The sequence below is a fragment of the Ilyonectria robusta genome (genome assembly GCF_021365365.1).
Source record: "Ilyonectria robusta strain PMI_751 chromosome Unknown BGZ61scaffold_1, whole genome shotgun sequence".
Taxonomy (NCBI): domain Eukaryota; kingdom Fungi; phylum Ascomycota; class Sordariomycetes; order Hypocreales; family Nectriaceae; genus Ilyonectria; species Ilyonectria robusta.
In genome coordinates this window covers 2,012,758-2,027,839 of record NW_025764435.1, presented here as the reverse complement: position 1 = coordinate 2,027,839, position 15,082 = coordinate 2,012,758, and the positions used below count along the sequence as shown (strand labels likewise).

At 55.8% G+C, this 15,082-nt stretch overlaps 5 protein-coding genes across 5 annotated transcripts; 3 read left to right on the top strand and 2 right to left on the bottom strand.

The window, feature by feature from the left end:
* Positions 1-374: 374 nt before the first annotated feature.
* Positions 375-1,593, bottom strand: BGZ61DRAFT_338278 (WD40-repeat-containing domain protein; the record flags this gene model as incomplete). The annotated part of the gene is made up of 2 exons (XM_046239115.1): positions 375-870; positions 923-1,593. 2 exons carry the CDS (start codon positions 1,591-1,593, stop codon positions 375-377), a joined length of 1,167 nt encoding a protein of 388 aa, XP_046112154.1.
* Positions 1,594-4,757: 3,164 nt separating this feature from the next.
* BGZ61DRAFT_470815 (uncharacterized protein) lies at positions 4,758-5,594 on the top strand (the record flags this gene model as incomplete). The annotated part of the gene is made up of 2 exons (XM_046248133.1): positions 4,758-5,192; positions 5,421-5,594. 2 exons carry the CDS (start codon positions 4,758-4,760, stop codon positions 5,592-5,594), a joined length of 609 nt encoding a protein of 202 aa, XP_046112153.1.
* A 1,222-nt stretch (positions 5,595-6,816) lies between these two features.
* Positions 6,817-8,050, top strand: BGZ61DRAFT_14353 (Ser-Thr-rich glycosyl-phosphatidyl-inositol-anchored membrane family-domain-containing protein). The gene is made up of 2 exons (XM_046237302.1): positions 6,817-7,227; positions 7,292-8,050. The coding sequence occupies exons 1-2, from the start codon at positions 6,996-6,998 to the stop codon at positions 7,810-7,812; spliced, it is 753 nt and encodes a 250-aa protein (XP_046112152.1). The 5' UTR covers positions 6,817-6,995; the 3' UTR covers positions 7,813-8,050.
* Positions 8,051-9,269: 1,219 nt separating this feature from the next.
* On the bottom strand, positions 9,270-10,867 carry BGZ61DRAFT_338100 (major facilitator superfamily domain-containing protein; the record flags this gene model as incomplete). Its single annotated transcript, XM_046239095.1, has 2 exons — positions 9,270-10,662; positions 10,716-10,867. 2 exons carry the CDS (start codon positions 10,865-10,867, stop codon positions 9,270-9,272), a joined length of 1,545 nt encoding a protein of 514 aa, XP_046112151.1.
* A 2,807-nt stretch (positions 10,868-13,674) lies between these two features.
* On the top strand, positions 13,675-14,352 carry BGZ61DRAFT_470812 (uncharacterized protein; the record flags this gene model as incomplete). Its single annotated transcript, XM_046248132.1, has 2 exons — positions 13,675-13,857; positions 13,918-14,352. 2 exons carry the CDS (start codon positions 13,675-13,677, stop codon positions 14,350-14,352), a joined length of 618 nt encoding a protein of 205 aa, XP_046112150.1.
* Positions 14,353-15,082: the final 730 nt, after the last annotated feature.

The following is a 15,082-nucleotide window of genomic DNA, read 5'->3' as shown; positions in this document are numbered from 1 at the left end:
GTTCTGGTTCACACGGACATATTCCCTCGAGACAGTATTGCAATCGGTTTTCCATGTTTCAATGCCACTGCCATCGTGCAAGTGCAACGTATTTGTTTGCTGTCTGGAACCGGGCCGATCAAGCGCAAGCAGCAAACAAGAACGAGGGAATGATCTCAATCTCGCTTTGGCATTTTGAATTCAGAGTCTTGAAATTAAGACCAGTGGCACGTAGACATCGTTAAGAGATATTATTTTGACATGCCGTGCAAAATACCAAATGGCTTGTGGAAATAGCTTGACAACATACGAAAAGCATTTATGATAGGACTACCTTGACATGCCGTGATTCCATTGTAACGCCGTCGCTAGTAAACCCTTGATCTGCTATGCAACTACGCATTCTCCATTTTCACATCGTCCAGGCGGATCGGCAATTCTTGGCTTTCCTCGCCAATGGCTCCATTCGTCGCTGGGACATCTCTGACGTTCCGATACACCCGAACCGTGTGGTCCTGTCCTGCGCTCGCCATGGTCTCGCCATGGACGTCCACCCAAAAGCACACCCCCCTGTGTCCCTCGATGCGCTGTAGCAGCGCCTTGCTCTTGACGTCCCACAGGACAATGCTGCCGTCCTCACTAGCCGAAGCGACAAAGGGCTCACCGTCAAGGACGCCGAAACAGCCGCCCACGGCGAACTTCTCGTTGAGATGGCCTTGGTATGTCTTCTTGACGCTGCCGGCGACGTAGTCCCAGAGGCGAATACAGTTATCGAGGTTGAAGGCCAGGACGAACCGCCCATTGGGAGAGAAGCAGACATTGGCGACAGCTGGGTTGTCTTCGTGGACTAGGGTGCGAAGGCATTGGCCTGTGGAGGTATCCCATACACGGCTATTGAGGTCATTAGTTCGAGGTACTTTAAGATGAGCAGAGGGTCACTTACATCAAGCCGTCTGTGGAACAACTCACGACGAGAGTGCCATCCCTGGAAAAGTCGATGCCGCTGACGGGATCGCTGTGTGCCGGCAAACTGCGCATGAGCCTCCCAGCCCGAACGTCCCATAGAAACACAGCCTCGTCGTACGAACCACTGGCGAGGATGTTGCCCTTTGGCGAAAAGGCCAAGCAGTGAATGTAGTTGTGATGCCCCTTCAACGGAGCCATCTCCTGGCCAGCCCCTGTTTTCCGAGCCGTGGTGCGCGGTCGTCCCGTCACACGATCCCAGAGTCGGATGGCCTTGTCGTCAGAGCCACTGGCGATGGTGTTGCTGTCGGGCGTCCAGGCCAGGCAGCTCACGCCGGCCATGTGGCCGACGAGAGTGTCCATGTGCGCGCCAGTGGCAGCATCCCAGATCTTGAGGGTAGCATCGGCCGAGGCGGAGGCGATGAAGCGGCCGTTGGGCGAGATGCGCACCTGCGAGATGGGCTTGGTGTGGCCGTGGAGGACGAGACGGGCGCGGTAGTTGGGCTTGAGGGGCTCGTGGGGAGGCGTTGGCTGTGGAGGGCGGGGGGAGAGGGAGTCGGTGCGGGTGCGGTTTGTGGAAGTCTGCGAGCGAGAGGGCGAGGGCGAGCGAGGAGATCGTGAGGGCGATTGTAGAGGTGAGGGCGAGGGCATTCGCGACTCGGATCGCGTGCTGGACCTGGACGTGGAGCGCAATCTCGTCCGCGATAGCGACCGCGAGGAGCGGCGGGAGTCGTAGTACTTGGTGTCTGGGCCATCGGCCACCGGGCTGCGACTCATAGTCCTGCTGTCCCGCTGGCGCTCACGAGTCGAGAGTCGTCGCGTCGCAGTTGACAGTTGAGCCGCGGCATCATGGTCGGCGTACGGGGGGGATGAATCGCCATCTCTCTTGCGCCGCTTGGACGGGGGTATCGCGCCGGGATGCTCGCCACCAGCCGTCATGCTCGCTGGAGATGGGCACGACTTGCGTGCGTGGCCTGGTTGTCTGGCGCGGTCGGGGCCTCGGACGGAGGCTTGCAAGGTACGGCACGCACGTTTGACTCCCGCGAACGGCGAGGCTGCGGGGCAAAGAGAAAAAAGCGGCGACGAGGCTGGCGGGGTTTGCTGAGATAGGCTCAGGACGGGCCATGATTGGCCCGGCGAAGCCACTCCTGAAGATCCGGAAGCTACCAGATCTTGGGGAACCGACCCATTGGGCTTGGCATCTACAAGAGCGCGTGTTCGATGCAACTTCCACAGTAGGATAAGTCACTTATACAATTATATTAGGGCACGGTTTATCGCCAATATAAGGAAGCAAGCAAGGGTTAGAGTAAAGTGCTTACATTCATCTTTATTGTCTATTCTTATTTCTTTTAAGATGCCTTATTCTAAAGCAGCAGGAGATACTTAGCTATTATGCTTACCTAGTGAAGCTCTCACGGTACCAGCGTTGGGTGCAAACTTTCTGCGTCCGACTCTAATCACTCTAATGAGCTCCAAGGGGCAAAACAAGATTGGCTACAAAGGAAATCAAACAAAAATAGCCACTTTTAGTCCTTCCCCCAGTCACATTCAACTTGTCAAGTTGAAAGGAGTTTAAGGGAGGCTTGAGATAGTGGAGCTAAGCCACCACCCCCGAGCCGGGCGCCCCCTTTAGTGGGTGAAGCTCGGGGTCTCGATCTCGCCCAGCATCACAAGTTGGCCCCAGCCGCAACTCACCTCATTCAGCCCCGCCCAGCTAGCTTAGCACGCCCGGTGATGGCTGTAACAGGCCTTCCGGTATAGGACCAAAGACCTGTCTTCAGAAATAACCGCCTTAGCCTCTCCACCCGGGCGCCATGGTGCAACCACGCCTGTCGACATCGTCGCACGTCGTGCAAATCACAAGGCTCCCCTCTCTGCTAACCGTGCGAGGCCCACCTTGGTCAAGGCCGCGCCATCATTGACGTCTCCTTTGGGACGGCGGTCAAGGGCAAATTAACGGTTTCGCTCGCCTTGCAGAAAGGAAATGTGTAAATGCGAACTAGTAGCAACAATAGCCCACAGTTGTGGGCCAGAAAGAACATAGAGAAGGTCTTGTGCCAGCCACGCCGTTGGGTCTCTGTCGGCTCACTACTGTCTGCTCCGAGAAAAGACGGAAAGGGGTATACTAAACATGCGTGCCCCCAGTTAATGCCATCCAGACTATTGATCGTGTGCCGGTCTTGGGCTTTGAGGCGGCCAATTGCAGCTGGTGGCGTTGCTGGAGGGAGCTATCAAGTGTTCACTGGTTTGGTATTGTCTGGGCTCACAGTGGGCTGAAACCCACGAGTCATCGGAGATCCGTGCCGCGTGTGATCGTGGATATGATTCATCTCGGTCAGTCAACCCCCGTCGGCAAAGGAAACCAGCCCCATGTCTTGCCAAGCAGTGGGTAGCTAATGGAAAGGGAGAATCAAGACATTCGTGGTAGTGAGTCTTACTTCTGGGACCACGGGTAATCCGAACAGAGGAAAGCAAGAACCAGGAAGAAAAAATTACGGTTGTCGTGACTGACAAGGGCTCTGGTGTGGTATCTACTACGTAGTAACACATGCAGGGACTATATGCCGGTTGACAGCCTCGGGGACAACGACGCTTCTGGTTCGTTCTGACCCCACGCAAGATGCAGTCATCAACAGCTAGACAAACGTGGTGAGCGTTGTGCGGTTGTGCGTCTGCAGCCCTGCGGCAAGTGCAGCATGACCCAGAGAGCATCGTCGGCGATAACTTGAATAGCACAATGAGCCATACATTCCCCGGCATCATCAGGCAGCCGGGTAGCATTGATTGTGGCGTACAGAGCTGAAGCCCGGTGTCTGGCCTCTCTGTCAGACTGGACGCCGTGCTGTAGGCACGCGCCATGGATGGAGGACTTGGGCAGCGCTAATAGAGTCGCGGGCTTCAGCGGGCTTCAGCTGTGGCGGCCTTGAAAGTGACCGGGTCGTGCTGTGGGTGGTCACCGGCAGATGGCAGATGGGCGGCTGGATCGTCCGGCTCTTGCATCAATTTCTGCCAGACGGTGCAATCGTCCACATGGGGACGCCGGAAATATTGGAACGAAATTTCCTTCTACCGAGATGGCAGATGGAGACGGCGCTTCGTCCGCTCATTCCATGCTCCTTAATCTGCCGAGGAAAACTTTGAAGGCGGACGAGACCGTGAGAGTGCATATCGAGAGGACAGGGCTGCGGTAGGCGTGTGCTAAGGTTTAAGAGGGTGGGTTGGGTTTCACTCAATTGGCGAACAGATGGAGAGAAGCAGAGACCAAATACGCCTGAATGCTGCTGGCCACAAGGCACTCTCGTGCTTCATGCAGAACAGGAACATGCATCCAATAATGGCGGACAAACCAGTCAGCGGCGTCTTGGGAATAAAGAGCTCGGCGACACTACGGTTTGGAAATCCCGAATTAGGGACGTAGCGCTGTACGTGCCATTGGCCAAGCAGGGCCAAGAGGTGAGATGGAGGGTTGGCAAGGCTGGACGCGATTTAGGTTGCGTTGAGGCGCAGGCGAGGTCCCATGGGATCCATGGTGCTCCATAGCGCAATGTGTATCAATCCTTGCAGTTGGCGTCTCTGGGTGAGGGAATTCTCACCGTGAAGGTGCAGGAATTAATTGACAGTACAGAGCAACAGGCGCTTTGTTGAAACATGAAACGGGGCGTCGGGACCTGTTGTAACCGTGGCTGTTGAGCAATGAGCGCAGGGAAAGGCCCATGTCAGAACGAGTCGTTGGTTGCGTTCATCAGCGCAAGACCCATTCATCAAGCGTTGCTCTTTCGAGCAGGTAGGCGGCAGAGCTGGATGGTATGATGATGCCATCCATCTCGCAATCCGACCAACTCACTTCTTCCGACGTGGTCATCTCGTTAACCACCCCTCCTGCTTCCCCTCATCCATACCCCTGCCAGAGTCACGAGGGTGTCGTCTCTCTGTCTCGCCTATTTCCGGATCAGCTAGACATCTGGATCAACCTTTTTTTTTGTGATGTAACAGCAGCGGGAGGTGTCAGTGCCCTTGGCTTGGCAAAAGGAAGCAGCCCTATGAGCCACGGCGGGTGGGCAGCAGCCGATGCAGCCATCAATAGGCAGCCAGCTCAGAATGCGAAGCTAATAAAGTGCGAAAATGAAAAGCGCCTCGTTTTCCTTGCGGCGCAGAGCTGGTTCGATCACGTCGGTCCAGTGTGTGTGGGTGAATTTCCCCATCAGTCCAGCGGCTCACGGCGGTGTGTGTCCGGTGTGAGTCCTCCTGTGAGTGCGTCAATGTTGGGTGCCCTCTGCGAAAACGGGTACACTAGCAGCAGGCAAAAGGACATCAACCAGCATCAAGCATTGGCAAGCATCTTCTGTCGGTGTCGGTTAGAAGGTTGTCGGCGACTGCCAAAAGAGGCCGCGAGCCACTAAATCGGGTATTGGCCATTGGATGCTGCCGTCACATTGACTTTCGCTCAGCCTTGTTGGTTGCTTGAATGCCCGCAGCGGGATGCCTGTTGCCGGCTGGTTGCTGCGCCTGCTCGCGGCACGCACTACTCCGTAGCACGTAGTATGCTCCCCGCACACCCTGCACATGCACATCCTGAGCGCCCTAATAAACACCTTGCAAATGGTCCTCGCGCAGTCCATGTCTGGACGAGGCAGAGACCGATCATCTAATGTTGGTCAAAGGGGGTGATTGCTGTGTCCTTGTTGGTCGCAGTACGCGGAAGGGTCTCCATTATGCTCCATTTCTCCTCAGTTCATGCTCTCCCCCTGGAAATCTGGGAAGCCCCGGAAACCCTGACTGGATGCCAAGCTGCCGACCCCAAGCGCGGCCAATTGTCAATCACCCTGCGGTGCAGATTAAATTGCGTTGGCCCCTGGCGAGGCGGGTTTTTCTTTCCACTGGCAGGCTCTGTGACGGACCCGGAGTCATGGCCCGATCTCCTCCCCAATTTTTCCGGTTAGGATTCCAAAGGGGGGATGGGACGCTCGCCCTGGTTGTTCCAAAAATGTCAAATGAATGGACGCCTCTGCTAGGACTGGGTTGGACCTTGGCACATTGCACATTGTAAGAGGGCATGAAGGCTGGGATGTCACCATCCAGCAGCGCGTCCTCCCTAATGAGGCCCCCTTGGGAGGGTCTCTGAAAAATGACTGGACAGGGGAGATGGCCTAGCCTCGCATAGACTAGACGCGCAGCCAGAAAAGCTCCAAGCTGCAGGCGGCGGCTAGCGTGTCGAGCTCTGTCCGCCATTTGGGACATGCGCCTTTGGGACAGGCGCAAGCAACTGGAGGTGTGCTCGTCCAGGCCTTTCAGTGGTGGCATCACGAGGCTTCAGCGACCTCCAGCGGTTTCCAATGACTGGTCGCCCACTAAATAGCCAATTCCCGGGATCCCAGCTGCCGCCCTAGCCACCGCAACCAGTCATCAGCCATCACGCAGCCGGGCGAACCGGCCGGCGACCTTCGCATGGATGGATCATGATGGATGCGGTCCATGGCGCCTCGGCCAGGATCCTTCCTTGCTGCTGGTGTTGGTGCTTACTGCTACCTACTCTCGCACGCACCCACGCGAATCCTGGCAGGCCCCCTGATTTGCCTGGCGTCTTGCACAGTGGACCGCCACTTCCCTACCTCGCCCGGCCCCGGCCCTTGCTCATTCGCCCGTTAGACACGCGCCGCGCCCAACTGGCCACGGGTACGTACCCCCCGACTACTCGTCGTACCTGCCTTAGCGGCATCGTTGGTTCCCAACTCGGAAAGTGCCTTTGGCCTCAGGCCCCGCCCCCTAGCCCGCAGCACACCTCACCCCGTCTCACGCCGGCATTTATCTTGTTCAGCTCGGGCTTCTTCGTCTTTTCTCTTTCTCTTCCTTCTTCCTCACCACCCTCTCACATACCCAGTCGCTCTTTTGACTTCGCCCCAGGCTTTCAGCCCCCCACACTCTTTTACATACTTAGGCAGCCTCACCCGCTCCTTCGTCACCAACTCTCACAACCAACCCAAGTCACTCACTCACGTTCATTTCTTCACCCTCCACACCTCTTTTTATAATTCCTAAAAACCACCTTCAAAATGCAGTTCTCCGCCGCCGCTGTCCTGGCCTTTGTTGCCACCGCCGTTGCCCAGACCACTGGCTTCGACTCCGTCTTCGTCCCCGCCTCCGGCGAGGTTGTCCCTGCTGGTTCCAGCTTCACCATTGAGTGGACTGCTCCCGCTCCCTACAACGATGCCGACGACCTTGTCACCATCGGCCTCATTGGTGGTGCCACCCAGAACACCCAGGTTCCTCTCCTGACCGTTGCCAGTAAGTTGACCGACTATGACTTTCGAGTAGCTTGTAACGAACTAAATCACTAACTCCGTCACAGCTGGTGTCAAGAACGCCGGAGGATCCTACACCTGGTCCGTTCCCGCTGATCTCGGTGAGCTCGCCTTCTACGGCCTCACCTTCACTCTCGAGAGCGACACCAGCATCATGCAGTACTCCAACCCCTTCACCATCGGTGCCAGCACCGTCAAGGAGAGCACCACCAAGGCTGCCACCGAGGCCACCTCCACCCTGAGCTCCGCCTACGGTGTCAAGACCATCAGCCTGTCCAGCCAGCCCGCCGCCTACACCACCGTTGTCCCCGTTTACGAGACCACCACTGTCCCCTGCACCAACAGCACCACCACCCCCGCTGCCTACGTCCCCCCTCCCGCTGCTCCCACCACCGTTGTCAGCGTCCCCTCTAACGGCACCTGGACCACCGCTGTTGTCCCCGTCGTCAGCACCACTGGCTCTTACCCTGCTGCTACCACCCCTGCCGTCGTCACCGGTGCTGGTGCCCGCGTCGGCGCCTCTATGGCCGTCGTCGCTGGTCTCGTCGTTGCCGTCCTTGCTCTGTAAGCGGAGTAACACGGCTGGTTCGTCTTGGTTTCTACGTGGTGTCATGACTGCATGACTGCATTTAGAGGGTTCCTTGTTTCTGGAATGGAAAGCAGTCTGGGTATTTGGCCTTTTCGCGCACATACGTTTTGGTTTCCGATATGGAAGGAAAGGTATTCAGGATTGTTAATGTATTATGGATAAAACAGAAAAGCCCATCTGGGTTCTTTGTCTCTCAAGCCTCCTGACGTAGCATGCCTGTGTTCCTCCGCTGCTGCGTCTAATAGACATTTGACCCAGACTTTTCCCTTTTGCTTTTTGTCACGCGAAGTATCTGTTGGATTTACTGCGACAAAGAAGTTTGCATTTCGTGTTAATATTGATTGAGGGCTTTCTTGTCGAATACCAATCTCAATAGGCTTTGACTAGTTAAATCTACTCGTTTCACCATGATTTCTACTCGCCGTCGGCAGGGTGTGGACGGACCCGCAAGCTCGTAAAGCTGGCATCCCTTGCCGTAATGACGATCTGCCTCGCAAAATGTTAGTTGTCGCGCCCGGTCTTGGGGAAAGGGGAACATGATTGTCCGTAGGGTAACTTGAAGCTTGGCGCATGACGCGCATTAATTCCCAATGGCGAAATCGATGGGGCGTGCTTGTTGTGTCTTTCGTTTCCCCTCCGATCGGAATGCAGCTGGATTGCGCCTCGTCATTGTGTTCGCATGGAATAGCTTGCATTGCCTTGCCCAGTCATGCGGGACGCCGTGCTTTGGAATGCAATGGTACTGGTGGGATCTTGCGCTGAGGGTGTGCTGTAAGCGCAGCGCAGGAGACATGCGTGCGCCCATACGTCATGTCCTTGAGGATCTGCATAAGGTTGGAATTGAGTGTCGGGTTCTTCTAGACCTTTCTGAAGGTTCCGCGCTTTTCGCAGAGTTCGCAAAGTGGCTGGTCTAATTCCCCACCATCGACCGTCATTTGGATGCGACGGAGAACGCCTATCGCGGGGTCTTGGCGGGGGTGGCGTCTGGTATGTCTCCCGGCACTGCGGCGGCCGGCTCGTGGTGTTTTGGGACCGCGGCAAGGGCGCCGAGCGCCGATCTCATCGTCACGGTGCAGATTTGTCTCGCTACAGAGCATTGTTCATTTCTCGTCTGGCGCCACGCCATGATCGGCATTCGCTAATGTGTGTCACAAGATGTCTGGGTCTAGAGATGCGGAGTGTGCACGGGGGGGAAAGTAAAGTATGGGTGTTCAATATCAGCTTATATGTTGAAGGTTGTGAATAGCGTCATTAGACACGACACCCATCTGCCCATACCAATACCGACACCAATCAATACCAATACCAATACCGATACTCCGTTCACCCCGACCTAATCCTTAGGCCGTTTTCCCGAGTTTCTCCTCTACATTATGCCTGCTAATCACGACGAATTTGCTACCAAAACACCACTCCCGTGCAACTCCACTCTAACTCTAGTGACCGCCGACCTGGCCCCGGGGCAGCGGCGGGATCCAGCACACGGCCAGGTTCACGCCGATGTGGATGACGCCAATGACCCAGAAGCCCATGGCAAAGTCCTTGCCCTGGTTCATGAACCGGAAGATGATGGCGAAGATGATGCCGCCGAGGTTGCCGCCGCCTCCCGTCAGGCCAGACAAAATTCCGTTGGCAAAGGGGTGGACGTGAGGGACGAGCGCAAAGTTCGCGCCATTGCCGGCCTCGTGGAAGATGGCCATGAGAACGATGAGTCCGACGAGGGTGCCGATGTTGCTGCCGCTGGCCTCAGACGGGTTGACCTGGCCGATGACGATGAGCAGTGCGCCTGTCAAGAGACCGCACGTCGTGATCCAAGCCTTCTTGAGCCAGAGGTTGCGCCCGAACCGGTTGTACAGAATGTCCGCAACGACACCGCCGAATGGTCGGTTCACAAAGTTGAGGAAGCCGAAGATGGCGGCGTAGTTGCTGGCCTTGGTCTGGTCGAGGTGGGGGAAGTTCTTCTTGAAATAGGAGCTGAGGATGGCGTTGATGGCGAGCTCACCGCCGAACGAGCATGCGTAGGTAGCGACGTGGAAGATGGTCTGGGGCGAGTATACGACAGGTAGGGCCTCTTTCCAGCTGGGCTTGACAACGACCTCGCCCTTGGCAATCTCGAGGGCTTCGCCGCGCGAGATGGCATGCTCGTTGTCATCGACCTTGACATCCTTCTCAGACCCGGTGCCGGTCTCCTCATCAGAGTTGGTGCGTTCAGGGGTACGAGCACCGCCAGGGATGGTATCGGAACTGCTGAGACCGTGTGCCTCCATGTTCATACGAATCTGCTGGGCCTGGTCTTCCCAATCTCCCATCGGGGTGTCGGGGCAGAGAAGAAGCATGCCGATACCACAAGCAATCAGGCAGATGAGTGGGACGACAAAGGTGACTCTCCACGCCTTGGAAGGGGTAAGGCCCTGGTTGGCAACTAGGGAATCAAAGACAGCCGGCATGATGAAGTAAGTGATACCTCCACCAGCGTTGCCCCAACCGCCAGCGAGGGCGTTCGCGGTACCAACAATGTTCTTGTCGAAAAAGCCAGTGCACCAAACCTGGCAGGGGACGAAAGTAGCTCCCAGGACTCCGATGAAGAAGCGGGAGGCATAAAGACCGTTGGCATCCTTGACAAGCGGAGCGAGGCCAATGGGCAGGCAACCGATGAGAATGAGGTAGGCATAGACTCGTCGGGGGCCGTACATGTCGCAAAGGGGGCCAGTGATGAAACGGAGGAAGAGCGTCGCGCAGAGAGAAACGATGTTGGAGTTGGCGATTTGAGCCGGTGTCAGGTGGAGATCTTCCTTGATGGTGACGGTCAACAAAGGAGGGAAGGTGTACCTTCACACTGGAGTCAGCAAACAAAATGCGTGTAAGTCCGGATAAATACTTACCAAGCCCAAAAGGCGAGCATGAAACCGAGCCAGGAGAACAAAAAGACACGGCCATGAAGATCGATGGGGTTGAGCATCGGGATGCTCCTGGCCTTCCTGGTGATTGGGTTGACCTCAGGGGCCTTCCACAGTTGGGTGATTTGAAAACCCATCTTGAGGATGTTTTGTTGTACTCGCTTCTTGATCGGTTTTGCGTCGATGGTGTTGTAAAAGGCGCGGAGGGTTGTCAGTCAGTCGGTACTGTTTGAGTGTTTGAGTGGATTGCCGATATCACAACTGCTTCGAGGATGAGGCCGACCTCATATATAGAACGAGGACGGTATATCCTTCAGCGACCAAGTTGAATAAAATTGAGTATTGAGATCAGCATCTCCGGATCTCGAGAGCACGTTGCCTACAGGCTAACTCGATAGGGAGAGGTTATCTATGCTGCGAGTTTGACTGGAGAGCCGGCGCGGTGGAGATGCACCCTGCTCCGGAGGGCGGAGATGTTCAAATCGGCAAGCTTGTCTTCTTCCCGTGCTGATCCGATAAGGACGGGAGTGGCGACGGGGGGGGCCTAGGACGGGCCGCGGGTCTTAGGACGCAGCAGAGCCTCTGTGACTGACGACGACAAGTCTTCGTGGTAGGGATTTCCTAGATTCAGCGGTCGAGGGTGCTTGGCATCGACAGAATGGATGAGGACGTCTTGTAGTTCTTCTTCTGACAAATGTTTATAGATTGTCCAGGACCGCTTTTAATTCCCTATCGAGGATGAACAACGAGTCCCTGAGACGAGGGTGACAGGTCCCACTTGACGACTGTCACTGGGGGTTATTTCTTTCGGAGATGTTCATTCCTTTCTAGAGTGTCCTCATGAGCGTTTTGAGCGTCCCACGTCTCAGGAGATGCACAGCGTCGTTTTAAATCCCAGAGAGGATTATGACAGAGATAAGAAGCCACACGCTCGCGCTCGGTGAGGCGCCCATTCACCGGAGGCGATGGCTTGGCCAACACCACTTAGTGCGGCTCAAACTGCCTGCCAATGATAAGCACGTGGTACCAAGCCAAACCGGCCCGCTGCCATTGGGTGTTGGATTTTGGTGCAGCGGGCGATAAAGGCCCAAGGGCAAGGCTGAGACGTCTCCGCGGAGGCAAGATCTGGGTCGATGTCGGGGGCTTGGCCAGTGCCGGGTTGGTTTAGAGATAAGGGTTGTGGTGTTTTCGAAGGGTTGAAGTTTGTATCTCCGCGGAGCGCAGCGGCAGCTACACGTCGGCCCTATATTTGGCGGTGGACCGGGCTAAGGCCTAGGGTTGCACCGTGGGGGTTGATAAGGCTAAGCGTTAGAGTTCGGGTTCCTGGATCTTGTATAAAGCCATGGAACGACGGTTCTGAAGCACGAGGAATGCCGTCCGCCCTCAATTGCTCGATCCCACTGCTGGTTTTGATGCCGGAGAAGCGTCCATTGCCTCCCACTCGGACGGGCGGGGTAGCAGCTAGATTTGCTCAGTCACGCGGGATGCCATGCGGCGTTATTAGGGCATCCCAATTCTGGCCGGCTCATGATTGTTTCCCCTAGTGGCTTGGTTCAAGTCGGCCACTACAGTTGTATTTTCAGCATAACCTCTAGACACCGTGGAAACGGCCATCAATTTCTGCAATCGCTGAACACCGGTTTTGATCAACCCTCGCTTCAGTTTCCTGACTGGCAAACCGTGGCCGTTTCGGGCGGTTCTAGAACTTCCAGCCGCTCTCGGTAGCGAGAATCGGCAAGCTAGTGAAACCTACCCGAACTCCGACAGGTGACTTGGAGGCTACTTGGTACCTCGATCTGACAGGTCTTGGATCTTCACGGCTCTGGAAAGACCCGAAGTTCGGCCCCAGATATATCTTCAGTGTCATTCGTGGTGTCGTGTTCCCTTGTTTGCCATTCAGCGGCATTCACTTTGTGGTTTGCGTGTGTCTTCCTCGTCTCCTCCACGTACGTGCCATGTTCGTTAGCCGGTACCCAAGCCTCATTGCACCTTTGGAATGAATCTATCTCGGCCACAAACCGAATTGATCGACGCCATGTCTCCGATGGCGAGCGTGTTCTAGCGAACGTCTCGCTCAACGTACGTGAGGATGGGCTGCGGGTCGGCAGTGCCCCGAATCGCAAGTCCAGTGCGCTAAACCATAGCAGGTGCGAGGGGCAATCCGGGCCCCCGAGTGGAGGCGGGGGTTGTCGTTGGGCCGTTCCCCCTTCCGTGTGAACCCCGTATTTCCCCGGCTGTGGAGTTTTCGGGATCCAATTTGTTGAGTATAGGGTAACCCACCTGGTTTTCAGCAGTTGTCATCAACTTCAGCCGTACAGAATGAAGCATTGGTAGCATACTGCCACCATATCTGAAGCGAACATAAAAACACCGTACCGAGCACTGGCACGTCCATTAATGGAGAACCCTACACTAAGTTCCACGGTGATTTTCACCGTAAATATGCCGGCACACAACTTTCCAACATCAGTTCCAATTTAAATGTCTATTTTCATCTTAAAGACATTGTGTGGAATAGATGATCTGAGATTAGGCGTCAGGGTTAATCGATCCTAGCCCGCCAAGTCATGCCTTTAACACCACGTAGAATAAAGTGACTGAAAGTGTCGTGCGAGCTGGAGCTGGCTGGGCCAATCATGGTATAGAAGTGCATTGCGTCGTTAGTTTTCAGCCGAGGTGGTTCTTGACAGCTGGCTTAGACCACTGGTCGAAGAAACGAATTAGGAAGACAAGTATCCATAAGCGGCAGAACAAGCTAAGCTGAAGGCAGTGAGTTCTCTATGCGCTGTAGAAGAACTACCCAAAATATCAGGAAATGGCCAAAAAGAAAGGGTGCGTTTGCAATTGTTATCTAGCCGTAGCTGGTTGAAGCTGAGTAGGTAATTTATTAGCTGGCTCGTGCGCTTCCTGGGCTGAGGAGGCTTCGTGATCGTGCAGGACTTTCATGCGGCCAAGGACTAGCGAAGTTGATCAGCGGGGAGCAAATGGGTCAGTGTTAATGAGAGTGTTCCAATATTACAGCGTGGCATTTACAGCACCCCAACCAGTGCGCGCACCTGCTCATGTACTAGTCTTGGTTGACCTTGGAAACGTCGTCCGTAGTAGGGATTCTGTGCTTCGTAGTGCGGTTAGTAGACGGACGCTAGAATACCTAAGCCTATGTAGGGACAGACCTCCGGCACGGTAGGGATGCATCCCAGCTCCGTGTCTTTTCCTTGGAAAGGGACCCGGCTCCGGGGCTTCGTCCTGGCTGATCAGTGGCTCGAATGCTCCCAATGCTCCTAATGCTCCCAATGCAGACCACACTGAGAGTGCCATGTTTCGTCCGGGCCCATTGGCGGTGAACCCGCCGCTACGTGAACCGATGGGGTGGCCCCCTTTTCCCGTTCCCTCGTGCGTGATCCTGGTCGATTGTGGGATGGAAATTACCTGCTGCGACTCTCCGTCATGCCGCCTGCGCCAATTGGAGAGGCCAGAGCGGCGAGCTGCCAACCATGACCCAGAGATAATAGACGATCCAGAGCGTAGATGGAGTACAGAGCAGGGAAATGGACAGCAGACGCAGGACAGCGCTCACGCTGCGTTACCTTGCGTTGCCTTGCGTCGCCTTGCGCCGCGTTGAGCTGTCCTCAGCGGCTCCAAGCTCGTATTAATTGCACATAGACCTACAACCTCCTGTCTCCTGTCTCCTGCCTTATTTCAGGTACCGGAGCTCCCCTGCTGAAAAAAAGAGGATCCAGCCGTTTGCTGCACGTCAACATTTCCAGATTTCAACAAAAACCACACCATCACTATCACCACCCGCCGTCAAAACAGCCTTGTTTCGCCAGTCTCCCAGCCGAGCAACGGCGTCTTCGACCAGACCATTCTCGCCCAAAAGAGAGACACAGGCCTGCCAACCGACACGCGACCTAACGACCTAGCGACCGGGCCGCTGTATTTTCCCTACCGAATCCGTCCGTCCCGCCGTGGCAGCTCCCTGGGGCCTACGGCGTCCTTCCGTCCGCCTCCATTCCTCAAGCTGTCGGTTCCGTTGTTTGACTTCTTGATTGCTGGCCACTCGTCCTGGTTCCACAAGCCCCTGACCCGCGCCGTCGAAAGTTCTTGGTGCGAATCTTGCCTAGGCTCTTCTCGGCCGGCTTTTGAGCCTGGGACGGACTGAGTGCGGGTTAGAGCGCACCAAAAGACCCTTGGCGCGCGCGCGCATCCATCATCCTTTTGGCGGACTCTCTGCTGGTGGAGGTACGTATCCAGTAACTTCGTCCAATCTCGCTGCCTCCCACCTTTGACTTTGCGTCCCACCTTGGCTGTTACTGTGCCCGGTACCCCGTCGCGTTCTTTGTTCCTCCACC